This window comes from Myripristis murdjan, chromosome 8 (assembly GCF_902150065.1).
Source record: "Myripristis murdjan chromosome 8, fMyrMur1.1, whole genome shotgun sequence".
Classification (NCBI taxonomy): domain Eukaryota; kingdom Metazoa; phylum Chordata; class Actinopteri; order Holocentriformes; family Holocentridae; genus Myripristis; species Myripristis murdjan.
This window is the reverse complement of record NC_043987.1, coordinates 35,201,058-35,226,388: the sequence shown is the minus strand read 5'-3', so window position 1 is coordinate 35,226,388 and position 25,331 is coordinate 35,201,058. Positions and strand designations below refer to the sequence as shown.

Sequence of the window (25,331 nt, the reverse complement as noted above, 5' to 3'; positions counted from 1 at the left end):
TTACACTGGTGCAATGGACAATAAAGGTTTTTTGATCAGATTCTTCATCTTGATTTTCTGAACAGCCTGGGCATACTGACACTCCAGCTCTGCGTCGTCTAATGTCCCTGGTAAAAAGTCGTAATCCCTGGAGGCGGCCAGGTGGACGGTGGCTCGGAACCTGGAGAAAATCAGCACAAGAGACAAGGCCACAGTCACGACGAAGAGCGGGGTTCCTTCTGAGGATCCGTCATTTCCCGGGTCGAGGTATGGGACAACAATGCAGTTTCTCTCAGGGAAGTCATCAATATTGTTCTTTAGATGCTCCAGAACTTTCGATGTGAGGCCCTCCGGTCCAAGAGGGCTGAGCGTGATGTTCCTGACCTTCTGGTTCCTGTCCTCCCCTTTGGCGCTCCACTGATCAGGCAGGTTGGTGGATTTGTCAAAGCTCCTGTGGTAAGGCACCATCCATCGTCTCGCAGTGTTGTACTCTGTATTGGCATTGATAAGGCCGCTCCATGGGGCGTACAGGAGCACGTCCTGGATGGTGTCCAGAGGCCTGAGGCAGCTCGCAGGGATCACATCATCATCGACTGATCCACGTGCCACAAGGATGATGTCAACTTCTCTGGAGTGGCCCTTCTTTTCCTCGTCGTCGATGAGTTCTTTCAGATAATGGAACACTCCTACAAGTTCAGAAAAAGCCTGAGACTGCGAGTTTTCCTCCAGCCATTTCCGGGTGGCCTCATCCTCACAGTTCTCCATTGCAAGCTCGATCAACACCATCCTTTCGTCTGGGATTTTCTCAAGCTTTCCAATAATGTGGCTGACTTTGAAGAATTTCTCAAAATCTTTTCTGAGAGACACACACACAAGAAAGAGGCACAAATCAGGCATAATGTTTGGTTGACAACTCAACATAATCTGTGACTATCATGTAGTTAACCAAATAAAGTTATGCAATAAAGCAGTAACAGAATACTTAAATGTGGCATAGGTCCATTACATCCATCTATCTATCTCTGTAGAGCATACAGCTGCGACCACAGATGAGTACTGGAACAAAGATCCTCTTCACCTCTCCACTACAACAACTGCATGACCGCCAAGAGCATCAAGAAGACCCGGACTACAATGCTGTACCCTGAAAGTGTTGGGCTGGTTGAACGCTTCAGCCGCACCTTGGCCACCCAGCTCAGTATCCTGACCAGCCCCCAGCAGCCAGACTGGGACCGGCATCTGTGCCGGGTCCTGTGGGTGTACTGGAAGGCAGTTCAGTCCACCAGGTGGCCCCCTGTGGCCCTGATGTTGGAGGGTTAGCTCCATACTCCTGCAGACTCCTGCACCAGAGTTTGGGGGCAAGCCTGGTCTGGACTACCTCTGCCACTCCCAAGAAAGGCTCCAGGAGGTGCATGAGCTGACCAGGCAGGCCCTCTCAGATGCCGGGTCCTGACAGAAGCATACCTATGACTCCCGCTGCATGGGGGAGGACTTTGCCCTGGGGGACAGGTGAGCGTCTACTGTCCAAAAAACTGATGAACTGGTGGTCCAGGCCCTGCTCTGTGCCTGACAAACTGCCAGATGTTGGGGCAGGTTCAACTGGTCAAACGGAATCAGTGGTGGTGTCCCACCATAACAGCACCCAACCAACCCTTTAAGTAAGGGGACCATCCCCAGACTCCTGCTCCATCTCCAAAAGCCAGCGAGCCACCTTCAAACCTGGCTCCCCAACACACCAGGGTCTCTGTTGTGTTGTGTTTTTTTTTTTTTTATTCAACTTTATTATATGTTTCTACTGTTGCTGCTGGAACACCAGAATTTCCCTGGTTGGGATCAATAAAGTCTATGTATCTATCTATCTATCTATCTATCTATCTATCTATCTTTCTATCTTTCTATCTATCTATCACCTGGCTTGCTGGGGACAACTAACCACCAGGGTGGGGCTTTGTGCAGTGTGATGTGAAGCTGTATTTCAAATCCACATGATGCAATGTGTATCATGTGTGTAAATAAAAAAAGCCTTAGAACTGCTGTAAGATATTTTTTAACAACTCCCATAGACTTCTAGTCTTTACGCTAAGCTAACAGGAAAATGGTGTCCAACATCTCCCGTGTGCAAGAAGGAGCAGGCGTGGGCAAAAGTCGTGGAGGAGGTCGGACTACCAGGCGAATTTTGCGAATATGTGTCCGTTGCTAATGCAGCTATTGGATGTAATTTACTATTAACCATGCTAGCGGTAACTTAACCCGGCATATCTGTCTCGCTACATGTGTGTGTCTTGTCAGTGGACGTGTGTCGGCACAGATGGAACAGTCTGCGGGACACCTACATCAGGGAGAGAGAGAGGAGGAGGGAGAGAGGAGGGCGGGATCGCATCAACGCATCCATCGCGCAATAGACGCAATTGAGGAAATAAATGATTCCATGGTCACGCGACGCGTTTCGGGCGTTACGCACAATTTCATCACGTTCATCGCGTCCGGTGTGAACACACCTTAAGGCCTTTATCCAGGAGCTCTGAGATTCAGCCCCTCCACCGATTGGCTGACTGTTTTCTGAGTGACATACGACAAAAACGGAGCTAACGAGATACAGTAACTATTTGAAAACTTGTCAAAAGCGAGTTATCATCTTATGTAAGGTTGTCATGGCTACCGCCGAGCGTGATGTTATACAACCGTACGTACTTGAGCCCGACTCCGATCCCGAACCACAGACGAAGCCGGGATTGTGTTGCTATGGTGATGGCGGCGTGCATGGACTCAGCAGCCCCTCCAGGGATCAGCGAGAGTGAAAGTTTCAAATGTTTTGCTTAACCCAGACACTCAGGTTGCATAACCTACAGCTGAGAGACTTTACTAAACATCAGGGTAAAGCATGCTACAAGAAATGAATGTGGACACACTACGCCAGCACGGGATTTTACCTGTGTCTACAGCGGCAGCCACCAGGGAGAGGAGGAGGCAGAGCAAGTGGTGTGAACGTAAACAAATGAGGGGGAAGAGAGCCGGGATCCACGCTAGGCTGACTTTACCATCACTCGAGGATCCCAAGTGAGAAACACTATCTCATTTTGTGTGCACTACTGCTGTATGTGCAGCTAATTGACAATAAAGCTTGATTTGATTTGACTGTGTCGGGTTGATAAGACAGTCGGTGCTGAAATGAGCCCAACAGACGAGCAAATTTGGACTAAAACCCTGTGGGACCCGTGAAACCAGGACCCTGAGCGTGATGTTATACGACCGTAAGATCCTGAACCACCTCAAATACGTTTATTGCAGGATGTTTCAGAATGCTAAGTTATGTCTGTTAAATATGTTGTGAACTTGTTGCCCTGGGAGCGGAGGGGTACTGGCTAATTTCGCTAGCTTGGTAGCTTGTTGATCAGGGAGTTGAAGCTAATTGGCTGAGCTCGTTAGCTTGGTAGCTTGTAGCCCGAGGAGCGTAAACAAACTGAGTTGGCTGGCTTGAGAGTTGGTTACCTGGGGAGGGAAGGCGGGTTGTGGGCGGAGTCACTGACGTCAGATTACAGACTGACGTCAGAAATTTCTAGGAAGTGCAATCCGCTAGTTTTACAGGGACAGTTTAAAAAAAAAAAAAAAAAAACGGGCTGTGTGCACCAAAATTGCATTTTTCAGGCCATGGGGCCTTTAACAACATCATGGTTTCTCTAATGCTCCCAAATGATAAGCAGTAGGGATGAGCCCAGTACTCAGCTGAAACGAGTATCCGGTACGGATTTAGCACTGTTTCCGAGTGCGACTATGATCCGAGTGTAGCCCGGTGTAAAATACACAGGCCTTAAAATATGTTATTTTCATAAAATAAATATGTTACCCTCTTAAAGTAATATGAGTAGAAATTTCAGCAAATAATTAAACTAAAAGTGATGTAGTTTAATAAAAGAAAACACAAATGGTTCACTGAAAGGTAAAATAATTCAGTCATAAATATGATTGGATGTTACAATGTGAATGTTGTTTTTCTCTGTAAGTAGCTGTATAATATGTTTAAGGTAAATTGTGAGTGTAAGTTAGTGAAAAAACACAGGTTAAGTCCTTATTTTATGATATTGTGTTTGTGATTGGTTCCCGGAGTCAGTCAGTCAATTTCACCTGTGATGATTGGTTGTAGTACGGGAGAGAACAGAAGGGGCGGGGAGAGAAAAGTCGGGAAGGAGTTGCTGTGAAGAGAACGAGAGGACGAAAAACGGGTACAGACGCAGTAAGAGAGAGAAATACAGAGAGGGGAGAAAAGTTAAGAAATCGCTGGGATGTTTTAGCCTAGCGTATGTCCAGTTAATGTAGCTGTAGACAAGCACGTTTTCCAGCTTTTATCACGGTGGATTGAGCTGAAAGTTCGATGTGAACTGTGTTTGTGCTAACTGCTAATAAGTCGCTAGCTGAAGTGTAGCGGGCGCCATTACGGACTAGACAGACTGCTGTTTGCTTCGTGTGAAGACTGCTGTTTGCTTCGTGTGAAGGACAGTTTTTGCTTCGTGTATAACGAGCAAGTACGACAGTTTTCTGAAGAGGATTTCATCTCCGCTGCTGCTGGTTTCGTCTCTCGGCTGTGGACTGCTCATCCCTGTTTTCCCCGGACTGCGCGCTGTGGACTGTTATTCCCTGTTTTCCCCGGACTGCTACTGAAACGTGGTAGGACGTCAAACTGTAAGTTCAGACTTTTCCTCATCTTTGTTCGGATCATTCTACTATTTTACCGGCCGCACCGAACCCGAGCAACTACAGGCCTGCAACGTTTGTTATTTTGTGTGAGGGTGTGTGTGTGTGGGCCCACTGCTGTAGTACTAAGCTATAACTATTTTGGTTAAGGTTTTGATCCGACTTTGATTATCTGCTATATAGGCATAGTGGTGCATATAAGAGAAGATTTGCATATTTCCTTGTATTTGGTTGTTTGTTGGCAAACAGGTTTTTGCATATTTTCAAGTAATTAGCCTAGACAAGGATTTTTTCTATTTGGCTCTTACTTAAGGTGAATTTTGTGTAAAAGGCAATTCAGCCAGGTAATTACAGTGTTTTACATTGCCATAGTCGATTCTTTTGAAATTTTAAAGAGGCAGTAAGTGTGTCCTTTGAGTTTTGTTTTCTTATTCATTTTCTTTTCTTACACCAAAACATAAATATTATTTGTACATTGCAAAGAAAAACCTCAGTAAAGTCATATTTACTATCATTCACAGAAGTTGTCTGGGATCAGTTATTTAAAGTACATTTCATGTGTGTAAATATTGGTGGATACATAGAGTACTTAAAGTTCTACTCAAAACAGGTAAACCTGCGTGATAGCTACCTTTACAAACCGAACCCAACACCCCATCATCTTAGCTTGCAAGTGTTTAAGGCTACTATAGAGTGCTGGGGTGCTACATAAAAATGGAGGCACCGCTGGGATTGTTTAGTTTCGTTCCACATTCTGACCCAGACAACAAAAATAGTCGACTAAGATAAACAGTAAAATAGAGACAATACATCAGGAAATAAATTAAAGCTGTAATATTTTCTAGTTCATAGGTTTGATAAGTTAAAATCACATTTCAGTTTGTAGTCATTCATATAAATAAATAAATAAATAACATAAGAAAAGTGGTTTAAAATAGAAGTGAGCTGTCACCCGACTCAGGGCACTATGGCAGAACTTCGGCACTGGTGTAAAGGAGAAGGCATTGACCATTCACATGCCCTGCTAGTCAAAGATGTCCCCGAAGACACAGAGAATGATTTCATTGAAGAGACCATGCATGCCATCAAAGCTCTTGGACGTGTCAAGGTAAGAGGGAGGATGTATGATCCTGAGTGTCAAGGTTTAACTGTGCTATGTGAATGCAAGGAGCCAGTGAACACAAATGCCATTCCCCTGGATGTTCTCTCTAATGGAAGTGCATCGCCATGGAGGATTTTCGGGCCCTCAGAAGGAGAACCTGTTGCAGAGCAGCAACAAATGCCAGGTCCTGCTTCATCTCTCCAAGGTTCTACCCCTGAAGCTATCATTAGAGCAGTGGGAGATATCATGCAGAAAACATCTAAGCTTAACAGTGACAGTATCTCATTCCGGAGACTGCGAACTTTCTCTGGTGTCATCCCCACACCTCCTGGAGAAGAGCAGTTGGATAACTGGATAGAGCAAGCTCGACTCATGATAGAGGAGTGTGATCGCCCAGACAGAGAAAAAAGGATGAAAATAATGGAAAGTGTGAAGGGTCCTGCACTAGAGATCCTGCAAGCCACTCAATTCAACAGCCCAGACGCAACTCCTAAAGAGTACATTGATGTGATTGAGAACACTTTCGGCACAGCTGAAACAGGCGAAGAGCTCTATTTTGCCTTCAGAATGATGGTTCAGCAACATGGTGAGAAACTTTCAGCATTTCTGAGAAGAATGGAGAGAGCCCTGAACAAAGTGGTTCAGAAGGGAGGCTTGCCACCCGCTTCAACAGATAGAGCACGCCTTGACCAACTTATTAAAGGTGCCACCAGATCGGACATGATGCTCTTAAACCTCAGGCTCAGAGAGTGCAGAGATAATCCACCCACATTTCTGCAGCTGTTAAATGAGATCCGTATTGAGGAGGAGTATGAAGCCTCCCGCCACAAGTTGAACCCAACCAAGTCCGTACATGTCAAAACTGTTACAATACCAGCAGAGACCGAAATAAAAGACCTCAGAGCAGAGATACAGGAACTGAAATCACACGTCACTGAGCTCACAGCTTCGTCAACAACACAGTCTGTTCCCTCGCCTGTCCCAGAACCAGTTGCCACTACTGAGGCGGATGTCTCAGGTGAAGATAAAGACCTCCAAGCCTTAAAGAAAGAGGTGAGAAAGCTGAGGAAACAGATCACAGTCATGTCAATTAAACCCACCCCGGTTTCCAAAGAAGCACAACCCAGCCAAGGTCCTCTGCCTAGCCACAGTAGGCCGAGAGCCTCATCGCAAAGAGATTCACGTGATTTCTGTTACCATTGTGGTGAAGACGGGCATTATGCTAACAAATGTAGCTCTCCAGAAAACTACCAAAAGGTGATACAAAAACTCATCCGTGCTCAAAGACAGCTGAGGACAAGTCAGAGAGACTCAAGTGCTGCACCTACTGCAGAGAACACTCATAATGTCAGTGTAAAGAGGAGTGCTGTGGATGTTCAAACTAACTCTCTGCCAGAAGGACTAATAGGGCCACCCTCCACAGCCAGTGTAAAAGTTGACGGCCAAACATGTACTGCTCTCCTTGATAGTGGATCACAAGTGACAGTAATCTTCGAGAGTTGGTATGTCAAGCATCTGTCTCATGTGCCTATACATCCAGTCAGTAGTTTAGCCATATGGGGCCTTAGTGAGTCAGACAGCAGCTACCCCTACAGAGGCTACATTCAAGTTGAGTTGGAGCTCCCTGAGAGAAAACCAGGCAAAGCCAAGTCAGTCCCTGTTCTGGCCTTGGTGTGCCCAGATCCCCGCTGTTCAGACAACATCCCTGTGCTGGTTGGAACTAATGTTCATAATATCAGACCCTACACATCCAGAGAGCAAACTGTTGACCCAGATAGCATCCGGTCAGCAAGAGTATGTGTGCCTGAGCAGCAATCCCAACCCTTTCCTACAACAAAGCCCCTCAGAGTCACTCTTGAAGACATCCCTGTAGTTGAAGTAAAGTGGTTTGGTCCTGGTCCTCTTGTCATTCCTGCGGGACGGGAGTACATAGCTACCTGCAAAGTCAAAGAGAGACACACTTTGGAAGACAGCATCCTCATCACAGAGCGAGCTCTTTCACCAGCTCTCCCTTCAAGTGTGTTCGTTCAGCCAACTGTCCTGTTCACAAAAGACATGAACAAGAACAAGTTCCTGGTGCTGTTACGTAATGAGTCATTAAAGGCAACCTCCATTCCCATCGGCACCGTGATTGCACACCTGCATGTAGCTGATATGGTGACCGAAGCCCCAAGTTCAAACTCAGAGACTTACTCCAAGATTGATGCATCACTGTTTGATTTTGGAGACTCCCCCATTCCACATGAGTGGAAAGAAAGACTAAGACAAAAACTTTCTAAGAGGTCCAACGTGTTCTCAACAGAAGAGTGGGATGTTGGATTAGCCAAAGGAGTGGAACATCACATACGGCTAAATGATAGTACTCCATTCAGAGAAAGGTCTCACCGTGTATCACCTGCTGACCTAGAAGACCTTCGACGCCACCTTCAGGGACTTTTGGCAGCGGGGATAATAAAGGAATCTAGAAGCCCCTATGCGTCGCCCATTGTCCTGGCGCGTAAAAAGAATGGACAACTGCGCATGTGTGTGGACTATCAGACACTGAACCGAAGAACAATCCCTGATCAGTACACAGTGCCACGCATTGATGACGCGTTGGACTGTCTGTCTGGAAGCAAGTGGTTTTCAGTGTTGGATCTGCGCAGCGGTTACTACCAGATCCCAATGGTAGAAGAAGATAAAGAGAAAACTGCCTTCATATGTCCACTGGGATTTTATGAATTTGAGAGGATGCCACAGGGGATCACAGGGGCCCCGGCAACATTCCAAAGACTTATGGAGAAGGCAGTTGGAGACATGCACATGCTTGAGGTCATAGTATATTTGGACGACCTTATTGTGTTCGGCAAAACCCTGGAAGAGCACGAACAAAGACTACTTAAGGTGATCGACAGACTGGAAGAGACTGGTCTGAAGCTGTCGATTGACAAATGTCAGTTCTGCAGACCCCAAGTGACCTATGTGGGACACATTGTGTCAGAGAATGGAATCGCCACAGACCCTGCTAAAGTTGAAGCGGTAACCCACTGGAAGCAGCCCACTGATTTGCCCTCCTTGCAGTCCTTTTTAGGATTCTGTGGGTATTACCGTCGCTTCATAAAGAACTACTCCATCATAGTCAGACCTCTTACAGAACTGTGCAAGGGTTATCCACCAACTCAGAAGAAAAGAAAAACAGCCAAAGTACCAGACAAGACATACTACAAAGTGAGTGAGTCCTTCGGGGACAGGTGGGATCAGTCATGCACAGAGGCCTTCGAGAAGGTCATTCATTGTCTCACCAACACACCTGTCCTAGCATTCGCTGATCCAGCAAAGCCCTATGTGTTACACATAGATGCCAGCTTTAAAGGTTTAGGGGCAGTGCTCAACCAAGAACACCCAGAAGGGTTGAGGCCTGTTGCCTTTGCAAGCAGGAAGCTCAGTTCCTCTGAGAAGAACTATCCAGTGCATCAACTCGAGTTTTTGGCACTCAAATGGGCTGTGGTTGATAAGTTTCATGATTATCTGTATGGAGCGAGCTTTACAGTGAGGACTGATAACAACCCTCTAACATATATTCTCACAACTGCTAAGTTAAATGCAACTGGTCATCGCTGGCTTGCTGCCCTCTCGACATACAACTTCACGCTCCAGTATCGACCAGGAAGCAGCAACATTGATGCCGACTCACTGTCACGCAACCCCCTTCCAAACAGTGATGAGTGGCAAAACATTCCCCCTGAAAGTGTCAAAGCTCTTTGTAAACAGATCAGATGTAGGAAGCCAGCTGGAGAGTCCCTCAACTGTGCAGAGCCGTTAGGGGTTTCCCCAGATGCTATCCCTGAGTGTTATGCTTTTCCCACACGCTTGGACTATGGTTGTTTGACCCAGATCAGTCATAAAGACCTTATCAGTGCTCAAGATTCTGACCCAGTAATCTCTCCAGTGAAGAAAGTAGTCAAGGATGGACACTCATTCCACTCAGTTCAGGGTGAGGATCCTGGAGTCACATTGCTGAAGCGAGAGGCAAATAAGTTGCTGGTAGTTGATGAACTGCTTTACAGAGTCACTGAGAGACCATCTGGAACAGAAATACACCAACTTGTCCTTCCCAAAGAATATGTCTCCACTGTGCTCAGGTCGCTCCATGATGACTCCGGACATCTGGGAGTGGAAAAGACCACTGAACTCATAAGAGACCGGTTCTACTGGCCTAAAATGGGAGCTGAAGTGGGGCAGTATGTCAAAAATTGTGGAAGATGTATCGCGCGAAAGACACCCCCTCAGAGAGCTGCACCTTTAAACCAGATAACCAGCAAAGGCCCACTCGATCTAGTGTGCATTGATTTTCTATCCCTTGAGCCTGATTCTCAGGGATTTGCTAATATCCTTGTTGTGACGGATCATTATACCAGATACGCCCAAGCCTTCCCTGCGAGAGACCAAAAAGCTTCAACAGTGGCCAAGATTCTATGTGAGCGCTACTTTGTGCACTATGGACTCCCCGCACGGATACATTCGGATCAAGGGCGGGATTTTGAAAGCAAACTGATCCAAGACTTGCTGAGAATGCTGGGGATTCATAAGTCAAGAACCACTCCTTACCATCCCCAAGGAGATCCACAACCCGAGAGATTCAACCGTACACTGCTATCCATGCTCGGAACTCTGGATCCGAAGCGGAAGCAGAAGTGGAGTCAGAACATCAGTCAGCTGGTGCACGCCTATAATTGCACCCGAAATGAAGCGACTGGTTACTCACCTTATCTGCTGATGTTCGGCAGAGAAGCCCGCTTACCTGTGGACATCTGTTTTGGAGTGTCTGATAAGAGTGAAAAGAGTGTGACGTATCAGCAGTATGTGACAAAGTTGAAAGCAGACCTTCACAAAGCCTACCAACTTGCTACTGAAGCTGCTGACAAAAATCACAAGAAAAACAAAAGAGCACATGACAAACTAGTAAAGGATCAAGTCTTGGAGGAAGGAGATCGTGTGCTGCTGAGAAACTACGGTGTCACTGGAAAACACAAGCTGAAGGATAAATGGAGGTCCATGCCTTACATTGTGGTTGGAAAAATGCCAAACCTTCCAGTCTACCAAGTGAAACCAGAAAGGGGGACTGGAGTTGTAAAAACAGTGCACCGCAATCATCTGTTACCCATCGGCTATCTAGTGAGACTGCCATCAGAGAATGATGAGCCAGAGCGGCCACAAAAGCCCGGAACCAGGAAACAACAAAGACTGGCTCAAAGATCAACACAGTTTGTTAATTATGAGGATGAGCCACTCTCCTCAGAGTCTGACTATGAGGATGTGGATCCACCAAGACAAATATCAGTTGAGTGGAAAGATCTCTTGTCACAGCCAGAGTTCTGCCCAAGACAACTAAGCCAAGTCACAAATGATGTTCAAGTTGTTTCACCAGCCAGGGATCTGGCTGGAGTCGGCCAGAGTCTAGAGACTGATGATATTCCAGATGCTGATCTGCCTCCCACCATTGATCCAGATGCAGACAGAGATCTAGAGGGGGGAGCAGATGGAAATGTGGAGGAAATAGCTGAAGAAGATGAGCTTCCAGCTGAGTGTTCAAGGAGAGTGAAGAAACCAGTGCTTAGACTAGTTATGATGAGCTGGGAAAACCCTCTGATCAAACACTGATTGTTTTCAGTCATGGTGTGCTTGTTGGAAGTGGCACCTACAGAGACTTAAGACGCCGCCTATGTCAAACCACCTGGTGTCACCCCATGGCCTTATGTCCTGACTGTGCTAGATTAAGTCCTTTCAGTCAGTTATTTAAACCTTAAATTTGATGAGGGCATCAAATGCTTTAGAAGGGGGAGGGTGTAGCCCGGTGTAAAATACACAGGCCTTAAAATATGTTATTTTCATAAAATAAATATGTTACCCTCTTAAAGTAATATGAGTAGAAATTTCAGCAAATAATTAAACTAAAAGTGATGTAGTTTAATAAAAGAAAACACAAATGGTTCACTGAAAGGTAAAATAATTCAGTCATAAATATGATTGGATGTTACAATGTGAATGTTGTTTTTCTCTGTAAGTACCTGTATAATATGTTTAAGGTAAATTGTGAGTGTAATTTAGTGAAAAAACACAGGTTAAGTCCTTATTTTATGATATTGTGTTTGTGATTGGTTCCCGGAGTCAGTCAGTCAATTTCACCTGTGATGATTGGTTGTAGTACGGAAGAGAACAGAAGGGGCGGGGAGAGAAAAGTCGGGAAGGAGTTGCTGTGAAGAGAACGAGAGGACGAAAAACGGGTACAGACGCAGTAAGAGAGAGAAATACAGAGAGGGGAGAAAAGTTAAGAAATCGCTGGGATGTTTTAGCCTAGTACGACAGTTTTCTGAAGAGGATTTCATCTCCGCTGCTGCTGGTTTCGTCTCTCGGCTGTGGACTGCTCATCCCTGTTTTCCCCGGACTGTGCGCTGTGGACTGTTATTCCCTGTTTTCCCCGGACTGCTACTGAAACGTGGTAGGACGTCAAACTGTAAGTTCAGACTTTTCCTCATCTTTGTTCGGATCATTCTACTATTTTACCGGCCGCACCGAACCCGAGCAACTACAGGCCTGCAACGTTTGTTATGCTAACGGAACTCGGCGCAAGCGCCTCGTTCCTGGCCGCATCACTGTCGTGACAATAATAACGGTCCAGCACACCCTCTCGTGTAATAATGCTTAAAACCGAACCCAACACCCCATCATCTTAGCTTGCAAGTGTCTAAGGCTACTATAGAGTGCTGGGGTGCTACACGAGTAACATGAGTCAGTATCTGTGCTCGTGATGAATGAAAATCTTCATTAAGTAGCTGACTGTGTCCATGATGTGTGATAGGCCAGTCACACACAGCGCCCCTCCCCTACATACACACCAGAGTACATGAGCGGTGCGGAGCTGGAGCGAGCGAGGAGCGGTGCGTCGTTATTTAACGAGGTGCGGTGGTGTGGGTTTCTTTATTGCCGTTCCATCGCTCCGGTGCGGAGCGAGTGGTGAATTACCCCTGCTCCCTGCTTATATACATACATACATACACTATATTACCAAAAGTATTCGCTCACCTGCCTTTACTCATACTATGAACTGAAGTGCCATCCCATTCCTAACCCATAGAGTTCAATATGATGTCGGTCCACCTTTTGCAGCTATTACAGCTTCAACTCTTCTGGGAAGACTGTCCACAAGGTTGAGGAGAGTGTTTATAGGAATTTTTGACCATTCTTCCAAAAGCGCATTGGTGAGGTCACACACTGATGTTGGTCGAGAAGGCCTGGCTCTCAGTCTCCGCTCTAATTCATCCCAAAGGTGTTCTATCGGGTTCAGGTCAGGACTCTGTGCAGGCCAGTCAAGTTCATCCACACCAGACTCTGTCATCCATGTCTTTATGGACCTTGCTTTGTGCACTGGTGCACAGTCATGTTGGAAGAGGAAGGGGCCCGCTCCAAACTGTTCCCACAAGGTTGGGAGCATGGAATTGTCCAAAATGTTTTGGTATCCTGAAGCATTCAAAGTTCCTTTCACTGGAACTAAGGGGCCAAGCCCAGCTCCTGAAAAACAACCCCACACCATAATTCCTCCTCCACCAAATTTCACAGTCGGCACAATGCAGTCTGAAATGTACCGTTCTCCTGGCAACCTCCAAACCCAGACTCGTCCATCAGATTGCCAGATGGAAAAGCGTGATTCATCACTCCAGAGAACGCGTCTCCACTGCTCTAGAGGCCAGTGGCGGCGTGCTTTACACCATTGCATCCGACGCTTTGCATTGCACTTGGTGATGTGTGGCTTGGCTGCACCTGCTCGGCCATGGAAACCCATTCCATGAAGCTCTCTGCGTACTGTACTTGGGCTAATCTGAAGGTCACATGAAGTTTGTAGCTCTGTAGCAATTGACTGTGCAGAAAGTCGGCGACCTCTTTGCACTATGCGCTTCAGCATCCGCTGACCCCTCTCCGTCACTTTACGTGGCCTACCACTTCGTGGCTGAGTTGCTGTTGTTCCCAAACGCTTCCATTTTGTTATAATAGAACTGACAGTTGACTGTGGAATATTTAGGAGCGAGGAAATTTCACGACTGGATTTGTTGCACAGGTGGCATCCTATGACAGTTCCACGCTGGAATTCACTGAGCTCCTGAGAGCGGCCCATTCTTTCACAAATGTCTTGTTTCACAGTCTGCATGCCTGAGTGCTTGATTTTATACACCTGTGGCCAGGCCAAGTGATTAGGACACCTGATTCTGATCATTTGAATGGGTGAGCGAATACTTTTGGTAATATAGTGTACATATATATATATATATATATATATATATATATATTCTTGCAAGTTTTGTAAGCGCTTTTTATCATCCACTTCAAACTGCCAAGTTGCTAGAAATCTATAAACTTAGCTGCCTAATCCTGAACGCTAGGCCTAGTGTTTCTCTGCCAAAACTATCTGTCAAGAAGAAAGCCTAGCAGGCTACCAGCCACCACACCATCTATAGATATTGATCCACAACAGAGCAAGAGTGGACGTTATTCTTTTCAATAACTTGAACATCTAATGTTAGACAATTGAAACTTACCTGACTGTTCTGTTTGGCCAGTAGGTGGTAATGCCATCCAAAAGCTTTATAATCCACTGTCAAGTCAGCAGTTGTGTTCCGAGTCTGTAACGCTAGGCTACTGTATAAATTTACTATGTCAATTTTGTTTTCCCTCCTCATACTCTTCCAGTATAACACGCTGCTCATCCGCCGTGAACAGTGTTGCCAACTCCTCAGTAAGGAAAGTAGCTATTGGCTGTCCTAAAAGTCGCTAGAAGTCGCCAAATGACGTCATCGCCTAATTTGCATAATTGGCAATTTGCACGTGATTGTAATGGACGCTGTAGGAGAGGAATAACGTCGTGGGAGAGACAAAAAGCGAGTAAAAAACATCCTAAATATGTTTTAGAACTATAAATTTACGGGAAGGGTGGGACCAACGGCGGCTTTGCGCATGCGCGATTCATCTGCTGCCTGGCCGCGCAGTGGTGGGTCTCCTCTCTGCTCCTCTCCTGACTGCAGCTGTCTGCGACTGGAGGCTGTGACCATAGATATCTATAATAAAGGCTAGATGTCTCGTCCGCGCTTCCGGCCAATGGAGTCGCACGTCTGCACTGGCGGCCATCTTGCCACAGTCAGCTCGCTCACCCATAACATTGTAGTAGTGGTGCATGAACTTTTTAATTAACCATAACTTGCTCAATTTTCTACCGATTTTCAAACGGTTTGGTTTGTTATAAACGTCAGAGGTGTAGTTATAACACTGCACTTATGGATAATTATGTTACACTTCCGGTCAATAGCTTGGTATCACCTACTTATTTCCCCATTGGACTTCAGATAGGTGCAATGAATATACACACACACAAGGTATTTATGTTAAATCAATATATGAGCTACTAAAACTCAGTGTACAGAATGGCAACATGAGATATATGTATACTTTTATAATAGGAATATTACTAACATGATAAAATAATTTGAATTATTACGTTTAGTTTAAACAAGTAATAATTCAAAATATTGTATTATATTAGTAATATTTTATAAATGTGACATTTATTTGCAATAAAAAAAAAATCGGTACAAGATTTCCCTTTACAAATATAGATCAAGAAATGCTGCATGTTGATATCCCCAGGGTAAGGACACATTACACACATTACACACACAGTATTGTAATATCTTACAGGTGAAAGGTGATCCCACGGGCTCTGGTTTCAGCACAACGGCGATTAGAGCATCCGTAGGCTGCACAAGAGTCTGGCATCTTTATCTGTAGGAATCGTAATGTAAGATGTTTTTAACAAACTTTTTTAACAAGTTAAATCTGGTGGTCTCAGCCTTACACTACTATGCTGCATGATTAGGTCGTTTTTTGAAGAGAAAAGCTGCAATTTTTAACGTGTTCAAACATCCAGAATTGTAGCCACGTTAATAACGTTTGTAAAAAAACCAAACCGTTTGTAAATCTATCAAGATTTCAGCGAGATAAGAGTATTTACATTTGTGCAGATCACTCACCTTCCGTCTGTTACCATAGACTTCGCCAGAGAGCTTGCCTGTGGTAAGATGGCCACCAGGTGATGACGTTACAGACTCCGCCGTAAGACATCTAGCCTTTATTATAGATATCTATGGCTGTGACCACCTGTGAGGACTTTGGGGCGGGGGAGGGGCTCGCGGCAGCACCCGCTGCTCACTGAGAACAGAAACTGCAGAGGAACGATACGTGCTTTCATGTCAGTTTCCAAAATACCAGAAGTCTCCAGTAACTCCAGGAAAAGTCGCTAGATTTGTCGCTAGTCGCTTTTGACAAACAAAGTCGCCATGGGGAGTTGGAAAGTCGCCAGATATAGCGAGAAAGTCGCCAAGTTGGCATCACTGGCCGTGAAACACGCTGTGTTTTTCCTTGTTGCTCATGTTTGTGATTGGTCAGCTGCCTCAGACTCCGCCCCTTATACGTGCGCGTTCACGGCTCTTGATGAGGCAAACCTGGATCGACTGAGCGAGTTGATAACCAGCGTGGTGATACCGGTTATCCCCGATCACCATGATCTCCATCAGTGTAGCCGGTTTGGTCTGAGAGATCCAGGGAAAACTGAGCTTGCTTCGTGATACAGGCATCAGCTGTACTGCTACCGGTAGTCCTAGCTAAGCTAGCTAATAAGTTGGGTGATTCAGGACTTCTCTCATAAGCGCTGGAGCTCGATGACTGAGTCCAGGTTTGTTTTATTAGCAGTGGACTGGACTGGATTATTAGTTAGACTTTTGTTTGTTAGCACCGAGGCGGGGACCTCGCAGAGCACAGATCACAGACACATCACAGATTAGGGGTTAGGGGTTAGTAGTTAGGGGTCAGGGGTTGGGGCTGGGGTTGGGGCTGAATGCGACTGGCGTCGCGTCTCTCACTGCCGACACAGCGCTTTTTTTTTTTTTTTTTTTTTTTTTTTACCGTCTGCTCCCTCTTACCGGCTGGTTTCTGACATAAAGTCAGTTGGAAAACTTTGCTTGTACCGGACACGGTGCAGAGTCAGTCTGAACACACACACTACGTACACACACACATTAGCTCAACACACAAAGTATATTATTCTTTTGATTTTATTTTGGCTGCATGCACTGAGAGTCTGACACTTTCTCTCTGTAGTTCATAAAAAAATAAATATAGTATTAGTATAAATATTACAAATTAAGCTAGGCCTACATATCTATATAAATATAAATATATCTATATCTATCGATCTACATATAGATAGATATAGATATATAGCTATATATATATATATATATATATATATACACTCTCTCTCTAGTACTTCATAATTGCCTGCTGCATGTGTTGTATTCATTGATGCACTTAAGAATATTCATGTTCTGTGTTTATAAAAACTTGTTCTGTAAACAGTTTGTTTACTGTTGAGATCAAAAATATTGATCTGAAGCTTCTGAGGCTGTTCTGGAAAGAGTTTTCTAATAAACAATAAATATAGCAACTTCTGATCAACCCGGATCAATTTCAGGATTAAAATAACCTACCGGTTAAGCCCCACCCATTTCCGGTCAAACCCAGCCAACTTCCGGGTTAAGCCCCACCCACTTCCGATTTCGGCCCCGCCCACTCCGAGTACGGATACGGATACAGATAATGTAGACAGTTAAACACATACAGATACAGATAGTGGTGTACTTGCTCATCCCTAATAAGCATAACCAGAGGTGTAAAACAAGGAAAGTCTCACGCTGGCTCTGTCAAAGTGTAACATGAAATGTTGTGATTTTTATGAAATGATGACCTTAACTGATTATTGTCTTCTATCCCCCCACACCTCCTTTTAGTTCAGTTTGTTGTGCTGTGTTTGTCTGTTGTGTCTACTGTCTTATCAGTCCGAAAATGAAAAACTATAAATATACAGTACAGGCCAAAAGTTTGGACACACCTTCTCATTCAATGCGTTTTCTTTATTTTCATGACTATTTACATTGTAGATTCTCACTGAAGCAATCAAAACTATGAATGAACACATGTGGAGTTATGTACTTAACAAAAAAAGGTGAAATAACTGAAAACATGTTTTATATTCTAGTTTCTTCAAAATAGCCACCCTTTGCTCTGATTACTGCTTTGCACACTCTTGGCATTCTCTCGATGAGCTTCAAGAGGTAGTCACCTGAAATGGTTTTCACTTCACAGGTGTGGCTTATCAGGGTTAATTAGTGGAATTTCTTGCTTTATCAATGGGGTTGAGATCATCAGTTGTGTTGTGCAGAAGTCAGGTTACTACACAGCCGACAGCCCTATTGGACAACTGTTAAAATTCATATTATGGCAAGAACCAATCAGCTAACTAAAGAAAAACGAGTGGCCATCATTACGTTAAGAAATGAAGGTCAGTCAGTCCGGAGAATTGCAAAAACTTTAAATGTGTCCCCAAGTGGAGTCGCAAAAACCATCAAGCGCTACAACGAAACTGGCACACATGAGGACCGACCCAGGAAAGGAAGACCAAGAGTCACCTCTGCTTCTGAGGACAAGTTCATCCGAGTCACCAGCCTCAGAAATCGCAAGTTAACAGCAGCTCAGATCAGAGAGCAGATAAATGCCACAGTTCTAGCAGCAGACCCATCTCTAGAACAACTGTTAAGAGGAGACTGCGCCAATCAGGCCTTCATGGTCAAATAGCTGCTAGGAAACCACTGCTAAGGAGAGGCAACAAGCAGAAGAGATTTGTTTGGGCAAAGAAACACAAGGAATGGACATTAGACCAGTGGAAATCTGTGCTTTGGTCTGATGAGTCCAAATTTGAGATCTTTGGTTCCAACCGCCGTGTCTTTCTGAGACGCAGAAAAGGTGAACGGATGGATTCCACATGCCTGGTTCCCACTGTGAAGCATGGAGGAGGAGTTGTGATGGTGTGGGGGTGTTTTGCTGGTGACACTGTTGGGGATTTATTCAAAATTGAAGGCACACTGAACCAGCATGGCTACCACAGCATCCTGCAGCGACATGCCATCCCATCCGGTTTGTGTTTAGTTGGACGATCATTTATTTTTCAACAGGACAATGACCCCAAACACACCTCCAGGCTGTGTAAGGGCTATTTGACCAAGAAGGAGAGTGATGGAGTGCTGCGGCAGATGACCTGGCCTCCGCAGTCACCAGACCTGAACCCAATCCAGATGGTTTGGGGTGAGCTGGACCGCAGAGTGAAGGCAAAGGGGCCAACAAGTGCTAAACACCTCTGGGAACTCCTTCAAGACTGTTGGAAAACCATTTCAGGTGACTACCTCTTGAAGCTCATGGAGAGAATGCCAAGAGTGTGCAAAGCAGTAATCAGAGCAAAGGGTGGCTATTTTGAAGAAACTAGAATAAAAACATGTTTTCAGTTATTTCACCTTTTTTTGTTAAGTACATAACTCCACGTGTTCATTCATAGTTTTGATTCCTTCAGTGAGAATCTACAATGTAAATAGTCATGAAAATAAAGAAAACGCATTGAATGAGAAGGTGTGTCCAAACTTTTGGCCTGTACTGTATAATTAAATGGTAAGGTCATAGCAAATTGTGTTTGTCAAGCAGCACTACATTACATAATGTGGCAATGTTACTTTAGTGGCAACAATATTGTACAGGGTCCAGCATTAACACTTGCCCGAATGCCCGGGGCAAGTAAAAATAGACGGGGAGCAAGTAGAACCTGTTCAAACTTGCCCGGGCGGGCAGGTGACTATATTATAGCATTCCGGCGCTGTGCCGGATCTCCGGTGTACCGGCGTGACTGATGATGTTGGCGCCGACAGGCGACTCCACTTGGGGACACATTTAAAGTTTTTGCAATTCAGGCCTACTCTACATATCGATATCTCCTAGACCTTTTATGACACACAGAAACTTAAAAAAAACATCGGAAACCGGAGAAATGGAGCTTTGCGCCTATATACAGGCCATTACAGTAACTCCGCAGGACGACTGACACTTCGACCGTCCAATCACAGAAGAGTCCCTGGTGTTTCACATGTCTGTAATATGAGCTTCTCATACCGTAACTCCTGACCCAATGGTTCAGGAGTTACGGTATGAGAAAGCAGAGAGCCGGAGCTTTTCCGATGGTGTGGAAAGGCTAGTGTAATTGCAGGTTTAAGACGGTTAAGAATAGGGTTTGGATAGAGGAGAATGGGAGCAATGTGGCAATAGATAGTTACAAGATAATTATTAGGGTTATTTGTATATAATGTTATTTGTATATAATTATTATGTTACATTATATGATGAAATATGCAGCATACTTAACCTTACTTACTTAACCCCCCACCCCCAGCAGAAAAAAGTTCAGGCTCAGGATTTTTTTTCACCCCTGATAATGTAATTCATAATAAATACTGCTTTCTGAAGCAAGAAGCGTTGTGTAGTGTTGTACATAGATTGGATTTTAGTAAGAAATTAGTCATGAGCAAAAGTATGCATCACAGGCTGAAAAAAAGCTTGTCTTAGGCAGGGCAAGTAGGAATTTAGGGGGGGCAAGTGGATTTGAGAAGCACTTGCCCAGCAGGGCAAGTAGGAAAAAACCTTAACGTCGGACCCTGAATATATTTCTATACATTGTTGTTTGCATATTAAATGTAATATATTCTAATACATTACAATACATTGCATTTCATATATTGGTAAATATATTTTCTTTCTGTAAGGGTGTGCTTTTACCTCTTCAAATGATGGCTAACATTTTAAACACTGGCTACACTGATATGGCAACTTGGAAGAAGCACTAGCGTTTTAAATCACAGAGGCTTAAATACAGGCTGATGCTGATTGGATAACACCTCTGACACCTCTACAAAATGGAGGAAAACTACCTCCAGGCATGTTGCTCTGTTACAAAACGTTACGACCAAACACACCATTCAATGAGACGTCACTAGGGTGACCACCTGTCCCGCGTAGCGCGTGCACGTACAGCGCTTGAAGCCCATTTCACGCATCCCGCAAATTGAGACCGTGTCCCATAATCAACTGTCAAAAAAAAAGCTCGTTCGCCCGGGGATAGGGCGATGCGCGTTAGTTTTTCTCCTCCTGCGCTACTGTCTGCTCATGCCGGGTGTGTGTGTGTGTGTGTGTGTGTGTGTGTGTGTGTGTGTGTGTGTGTGTGTGTGTGTGTGTGTGTGACTGAGGAACACACACCCACCAGCGCTGTCCGAAGCATAGCGCGGCGAGAACAAAGTTAAAACAGCAGCACACTGGCTTAGCTTGTCTATTCAGAGAAGAGGTATCACTTCGGCTTATTTTTCAATCTGTTATCACATGCATACTACTGCTCATTCATTGGTAGCTCAATTGTTAGGTCTGTGTGATAAGCAATTTACATTTTAAAAATAATAATAATAATTTAACATATTGTTAAATTAAAAAAAGCCAACATGATGCAGATCAAAGACTAAAAAAAGACTACTGACTAAAACTAGACTAAAATACTTTGTAATTTAGTCGACTAAAACTAGACTAAAATACTTTGGATTTTCTTCAACTAAAACTAGACTAAAATGCCAAGACTTTTCATCGACTAAACAAAAAAGAATTCAAGCTGACTAAATACGACTAAAACTAATAAGGGCATTTGACACAAGACTAAGACTAAAATTAAATTGAAAAATAGCTGATGAAATTAACACTGTTATAAGCTATTTAATTTTATTTCTATTTTCCATTGCAATTCATTCACTTTAAATAAAAAGTAAATCTTAAGTGGAAGTTCATCTGTCAATTAATTGAAATGTTTAAAATATTATTTTATTTTGAAAAAAAAAAAACACATTGAAAGCTAAGGGCTCATTAAAAACCCTTCTCTTGTGTTAGGGTCGGTAGCGACCTGTTTGAATTTTTAAATAATTAAAAACACTATATAGATATTTTTTATTGCATCAAGACTCCTTGACTTTGTCAGAAACATCAATTTAACCCCCCCAAAAAAATTTATTAATTTTTTTTGAATAATAAAATGCTCTGGTTAAAATTATGGCCTTAATTGTGTTAGGGTCGGTTTTGACCCGGTTATAATTTAAGACTATAAAACAATAATAAGTGCCAAAACTGAAATCTTATTCACACTGTCAGCCAACAGCCCACAGCCTGGCCCTCCCCCAACCACTTCAGCCTGCCCAGGACAGCTGCAGGAGTGTCAGGCCACCACAGTTTACAGCTGGTGTCAGGTTACACACCAGGCTGTAAGACACTGTAAAAAAGCTCTGGATCACTTATTTGCTGAGAATGCGTCAGAGCACATATCAATACAGATGAGCATTCAGCTCAGTTAGTTTTTACAGACACCACCACTGCTTTTTCCTACTGATAAATAAATAAATAAATAAATAAATAAATATGCTGGAATGTGATACTTATCTCCAGTCTTCACCCACTCTACTGATCTCCAGTCTTAACCCACTCTTCACCCAGTCTTCAAGAGGTACAAGTCCCCCCCAGTGTTCAGGCACTCCAGGCCCCCCCCCCCCCCCCCCCCCCCCCCCCCTCCCACCCCCAAAATATTGCAAGAATATATTAGCAATTCAGTCTTCAAGATTTCCAAAATGTCTGCCCCCACCAATACCCAAAATGGTGGAGTTGGCAGTGACTTTGTCTACATTTACATCCAAAGAGCGTGAGCTCCCCCTGCTGGCAGCCCTGTAAATATATACAAAATAGATGTTATTATAGTTAATAACATTAAAATAATAATTAAAAAAATTATGAACATTTTAGAGATGTGTTCTAATACCCCTCAGTAATAGTCAGGTAGCATAACAACCTTTTATTTATCTATATAATTCTCTTGGGAATTTTTTGCAATTTTTTAATATTGAAAGCAAGGGGTATGGTGTCAAAAGAAAGGCCCCAAGGGGCACTAGAAAAATATTAAAACCAATCTTTTCGTGGATAAGGAAGCCTAACAAGGTAACCAAGAGATAAGAAACACATTGGATGAAAAATAATTGTTTTTTGTTGGTATTTTATGGCTGATTTAAAACACGGGTCAAAACCGACCCTAACACCGGGGGTGTTACCATGAAATCAACACAAGAGCAAGGTTAACAAGGGTGGCCTATTCATGAGCATACAGCAGCAATTACATATGTTAGGGGAACAGAGCAATGATAATATACCATGTAAAGTGGTATCTGCCGAGTGGGGGCGCCTCCACGCCGGGCGGTGTCCCACATTGTCCCTCAGAATCATACCCCTTGTCCCCCATTGGGCTTATTAGCAGGTGGTCACCCTAGACGTCACGTATCGTAACATTGCTGAATACACCCTAGGTGAAACATCCCACCCCAAACAGAGAACACCAGCTTGAGATTCTTGAACACGGAGACTTTATATTTAAACGTCTGTCTTGAAACCTTAACGTGTTTGTGTTACAGGGTGACACTCACCGGACTTCACTCAGTTCCAGCATTTTCTTGGCCACGTCTCTCAGTTTCTGACTGGCTTCTGTCACAAAATTGTTTTTGACTAGTTGTATGATGTTTTCAAGCAGATCAATAATCGTAAATGGAAGTCCAAACGCGGTTGCAGCAGCCTAAAAATGAAGAAAAACTTAATAAATGATTAATTGAAAAACAAGCATTCTCATAAGGACAGCCAAATAAACTTCAACACAGACTCTTTAAGAGACAGCTCACCTTTCAGTTATGTCTTACAAAATGTAAATTAAAAACAAAAAGATTTTAAGTGCAGAGTTATTGATTTATAAATCAATATATTTCATTCCCATGAATAATGATGTATTCTGTCAGTGGCTGTAAACTCAGAGCACATTGAGATGTAAAATATCTGATGATGTCAATGTTGATTTAAAAAAAAAAAAAAAAAAAAAAAAAAAAAAAAACTGACCATTACTGAGATTTCTGGATTTCTGGCTTCACAAATGTGTCACAAGTGTCTGAAGGTACTTGACTGATTTCCAGCCCTGACATGAACTAGTTCCTGGTTCTTATGAAGAGAACTGGACACAGTGTCGGAGGCGGGGCCTTGTTCATGTCTATGAAAGTGGCTCAGTGACACATGGAGCCAAAAATTTGACTTCCAGGTATGAAATTCTGCATCTGTGGGTCCATAGAGTGAGCACACCAGTGTCTCCTTTAGCCCTGCCCCCCAGCCACTTGCTCGGCCCCGCCCACATGAGGGACAGCCGGCGTGGTCATAACTCGCCGGCTCATATCAGCCACACCTCGCAGCAGCAGAGCTGAGTGTCGAATAGCATCAATTCAGCAGGTAAACTTATCGTCCTAGCTCTGGTGATAGCAGTCGAATCAGGTGTTTTTTGTCTCTGGCCCAGAGCCTCTGCTGCAGGTCAGCCCCTCTCTCTTTATTCGCTCTCAGGAAAAGAGAGCGGATAAAGAAACTCAATAAACACATGATGTACACCGCTCAGAGGTTAGGTCCAGTAACATCAGAAAATACCACAACTATCACTTTAAATTTAGTGGTGTCTCCCTTTAAGCACTGTGCAAGGATGGATAAGAAATTAACCTCTTTCATTATTTTCTACACACTTAGCTTAGCACATGCCTTGGCCGTTGATTCAGCAACATTTAGGACCCACTGTATAATGACAGGTAAAAAGCTGTGGAGGATTTTCTTCAGAAACATCCAGAGTGTTTCCCTAATCCAAGAGTCCTCACTGTCATCCCACTGCAGTCCACCGCGCTCTGCCATCGCTTTCAGAATGCGATCTCTGACAAATTCTGCTGGATCCACGTCACCGCAGGCAGAATCCTTTTGTTTTTCCCTCTCCTTCATCAGTAACTCTACAAGTCTCTTGATGTCCTTTTCAAGATCCATACACTTCTCAGCAATCTTCCGTGCTTCTTCCATGGTGCAGGATGTTATGATCTTTTCTGCAATGGCTGAACCTATGGTAGTAGCACTACCAAGCCCTGCACCCACTGATCCTACTGCAGCCAGCAGTGGGGCTGCAGCACCTCCTGTAAAGATGGTTGCTGCCAACGAAGCAACTCCACCGAGCAAAACAACAGAGAAGCCAGCAACTGTACTGATGAGAACATTCTTCCTGAGCTCCTCCAGCTCCGAGGCCTGGACCTTCAGCTTCTGTGCACACAGCTCCTGCTGCTCCAGCCACGACAAGATCTTCTCTACGAGCTCATCAGCGATGGCCATGCTGTGATCAACAGCGGAAGGCTGGACAACCTGCAAGACATAATAATAATAATAAAAAAGAGTCATGCTACAAATTCTTCGATTCATTTTGGATTCACAGTAAAAATCTGTGCTGATCCTAAAAATGAGATCACAGCCCCAGAATCTGAATGCCAGGGGACTCAGGGCAGGAGCTGGTGTCATTCATATTCCAGGGCCACAGCAGCAACAGAAACTGGTAAAGCTGCCGCCCCTGAATCTGAATTTCATCAGTGGTTGATTTTCATGAGTTTGGTGGCTGCTGAGTGCAGTGTCCTCAGAGGGAATCAGCAGGGTTTACCTTTAAGGTGAGTAAAGGTTCACATTTGAAAGGAATCACAAG

General features: G+C 44.2%; 1 protein-coding gene across 1 annotated transcript; it reads right to left on the bottom strand.

Moving 5' to 3' along the window:
• Positions 1–24,970, bottom strand: LOC115363726 (uncharacterized). Its single transcript, XM_030057995.1, has 4 exons — positions 24,475–24,970; positions 23,971–24,035; positions 23,224–23,369; positions 1–835 (listed from the first exon to the last, which is right to left on the bottom strand). Exons 1-4 carry the CDS (start codon positions 24,968–24,970, stop codon positions 1–3), a joined length of 1,542 nt encoding a protein of 513 aa, XP_029913855.1.
• Between the last annotated feature and the right edge of the window lie 361 nt (positions 24,971–25,331).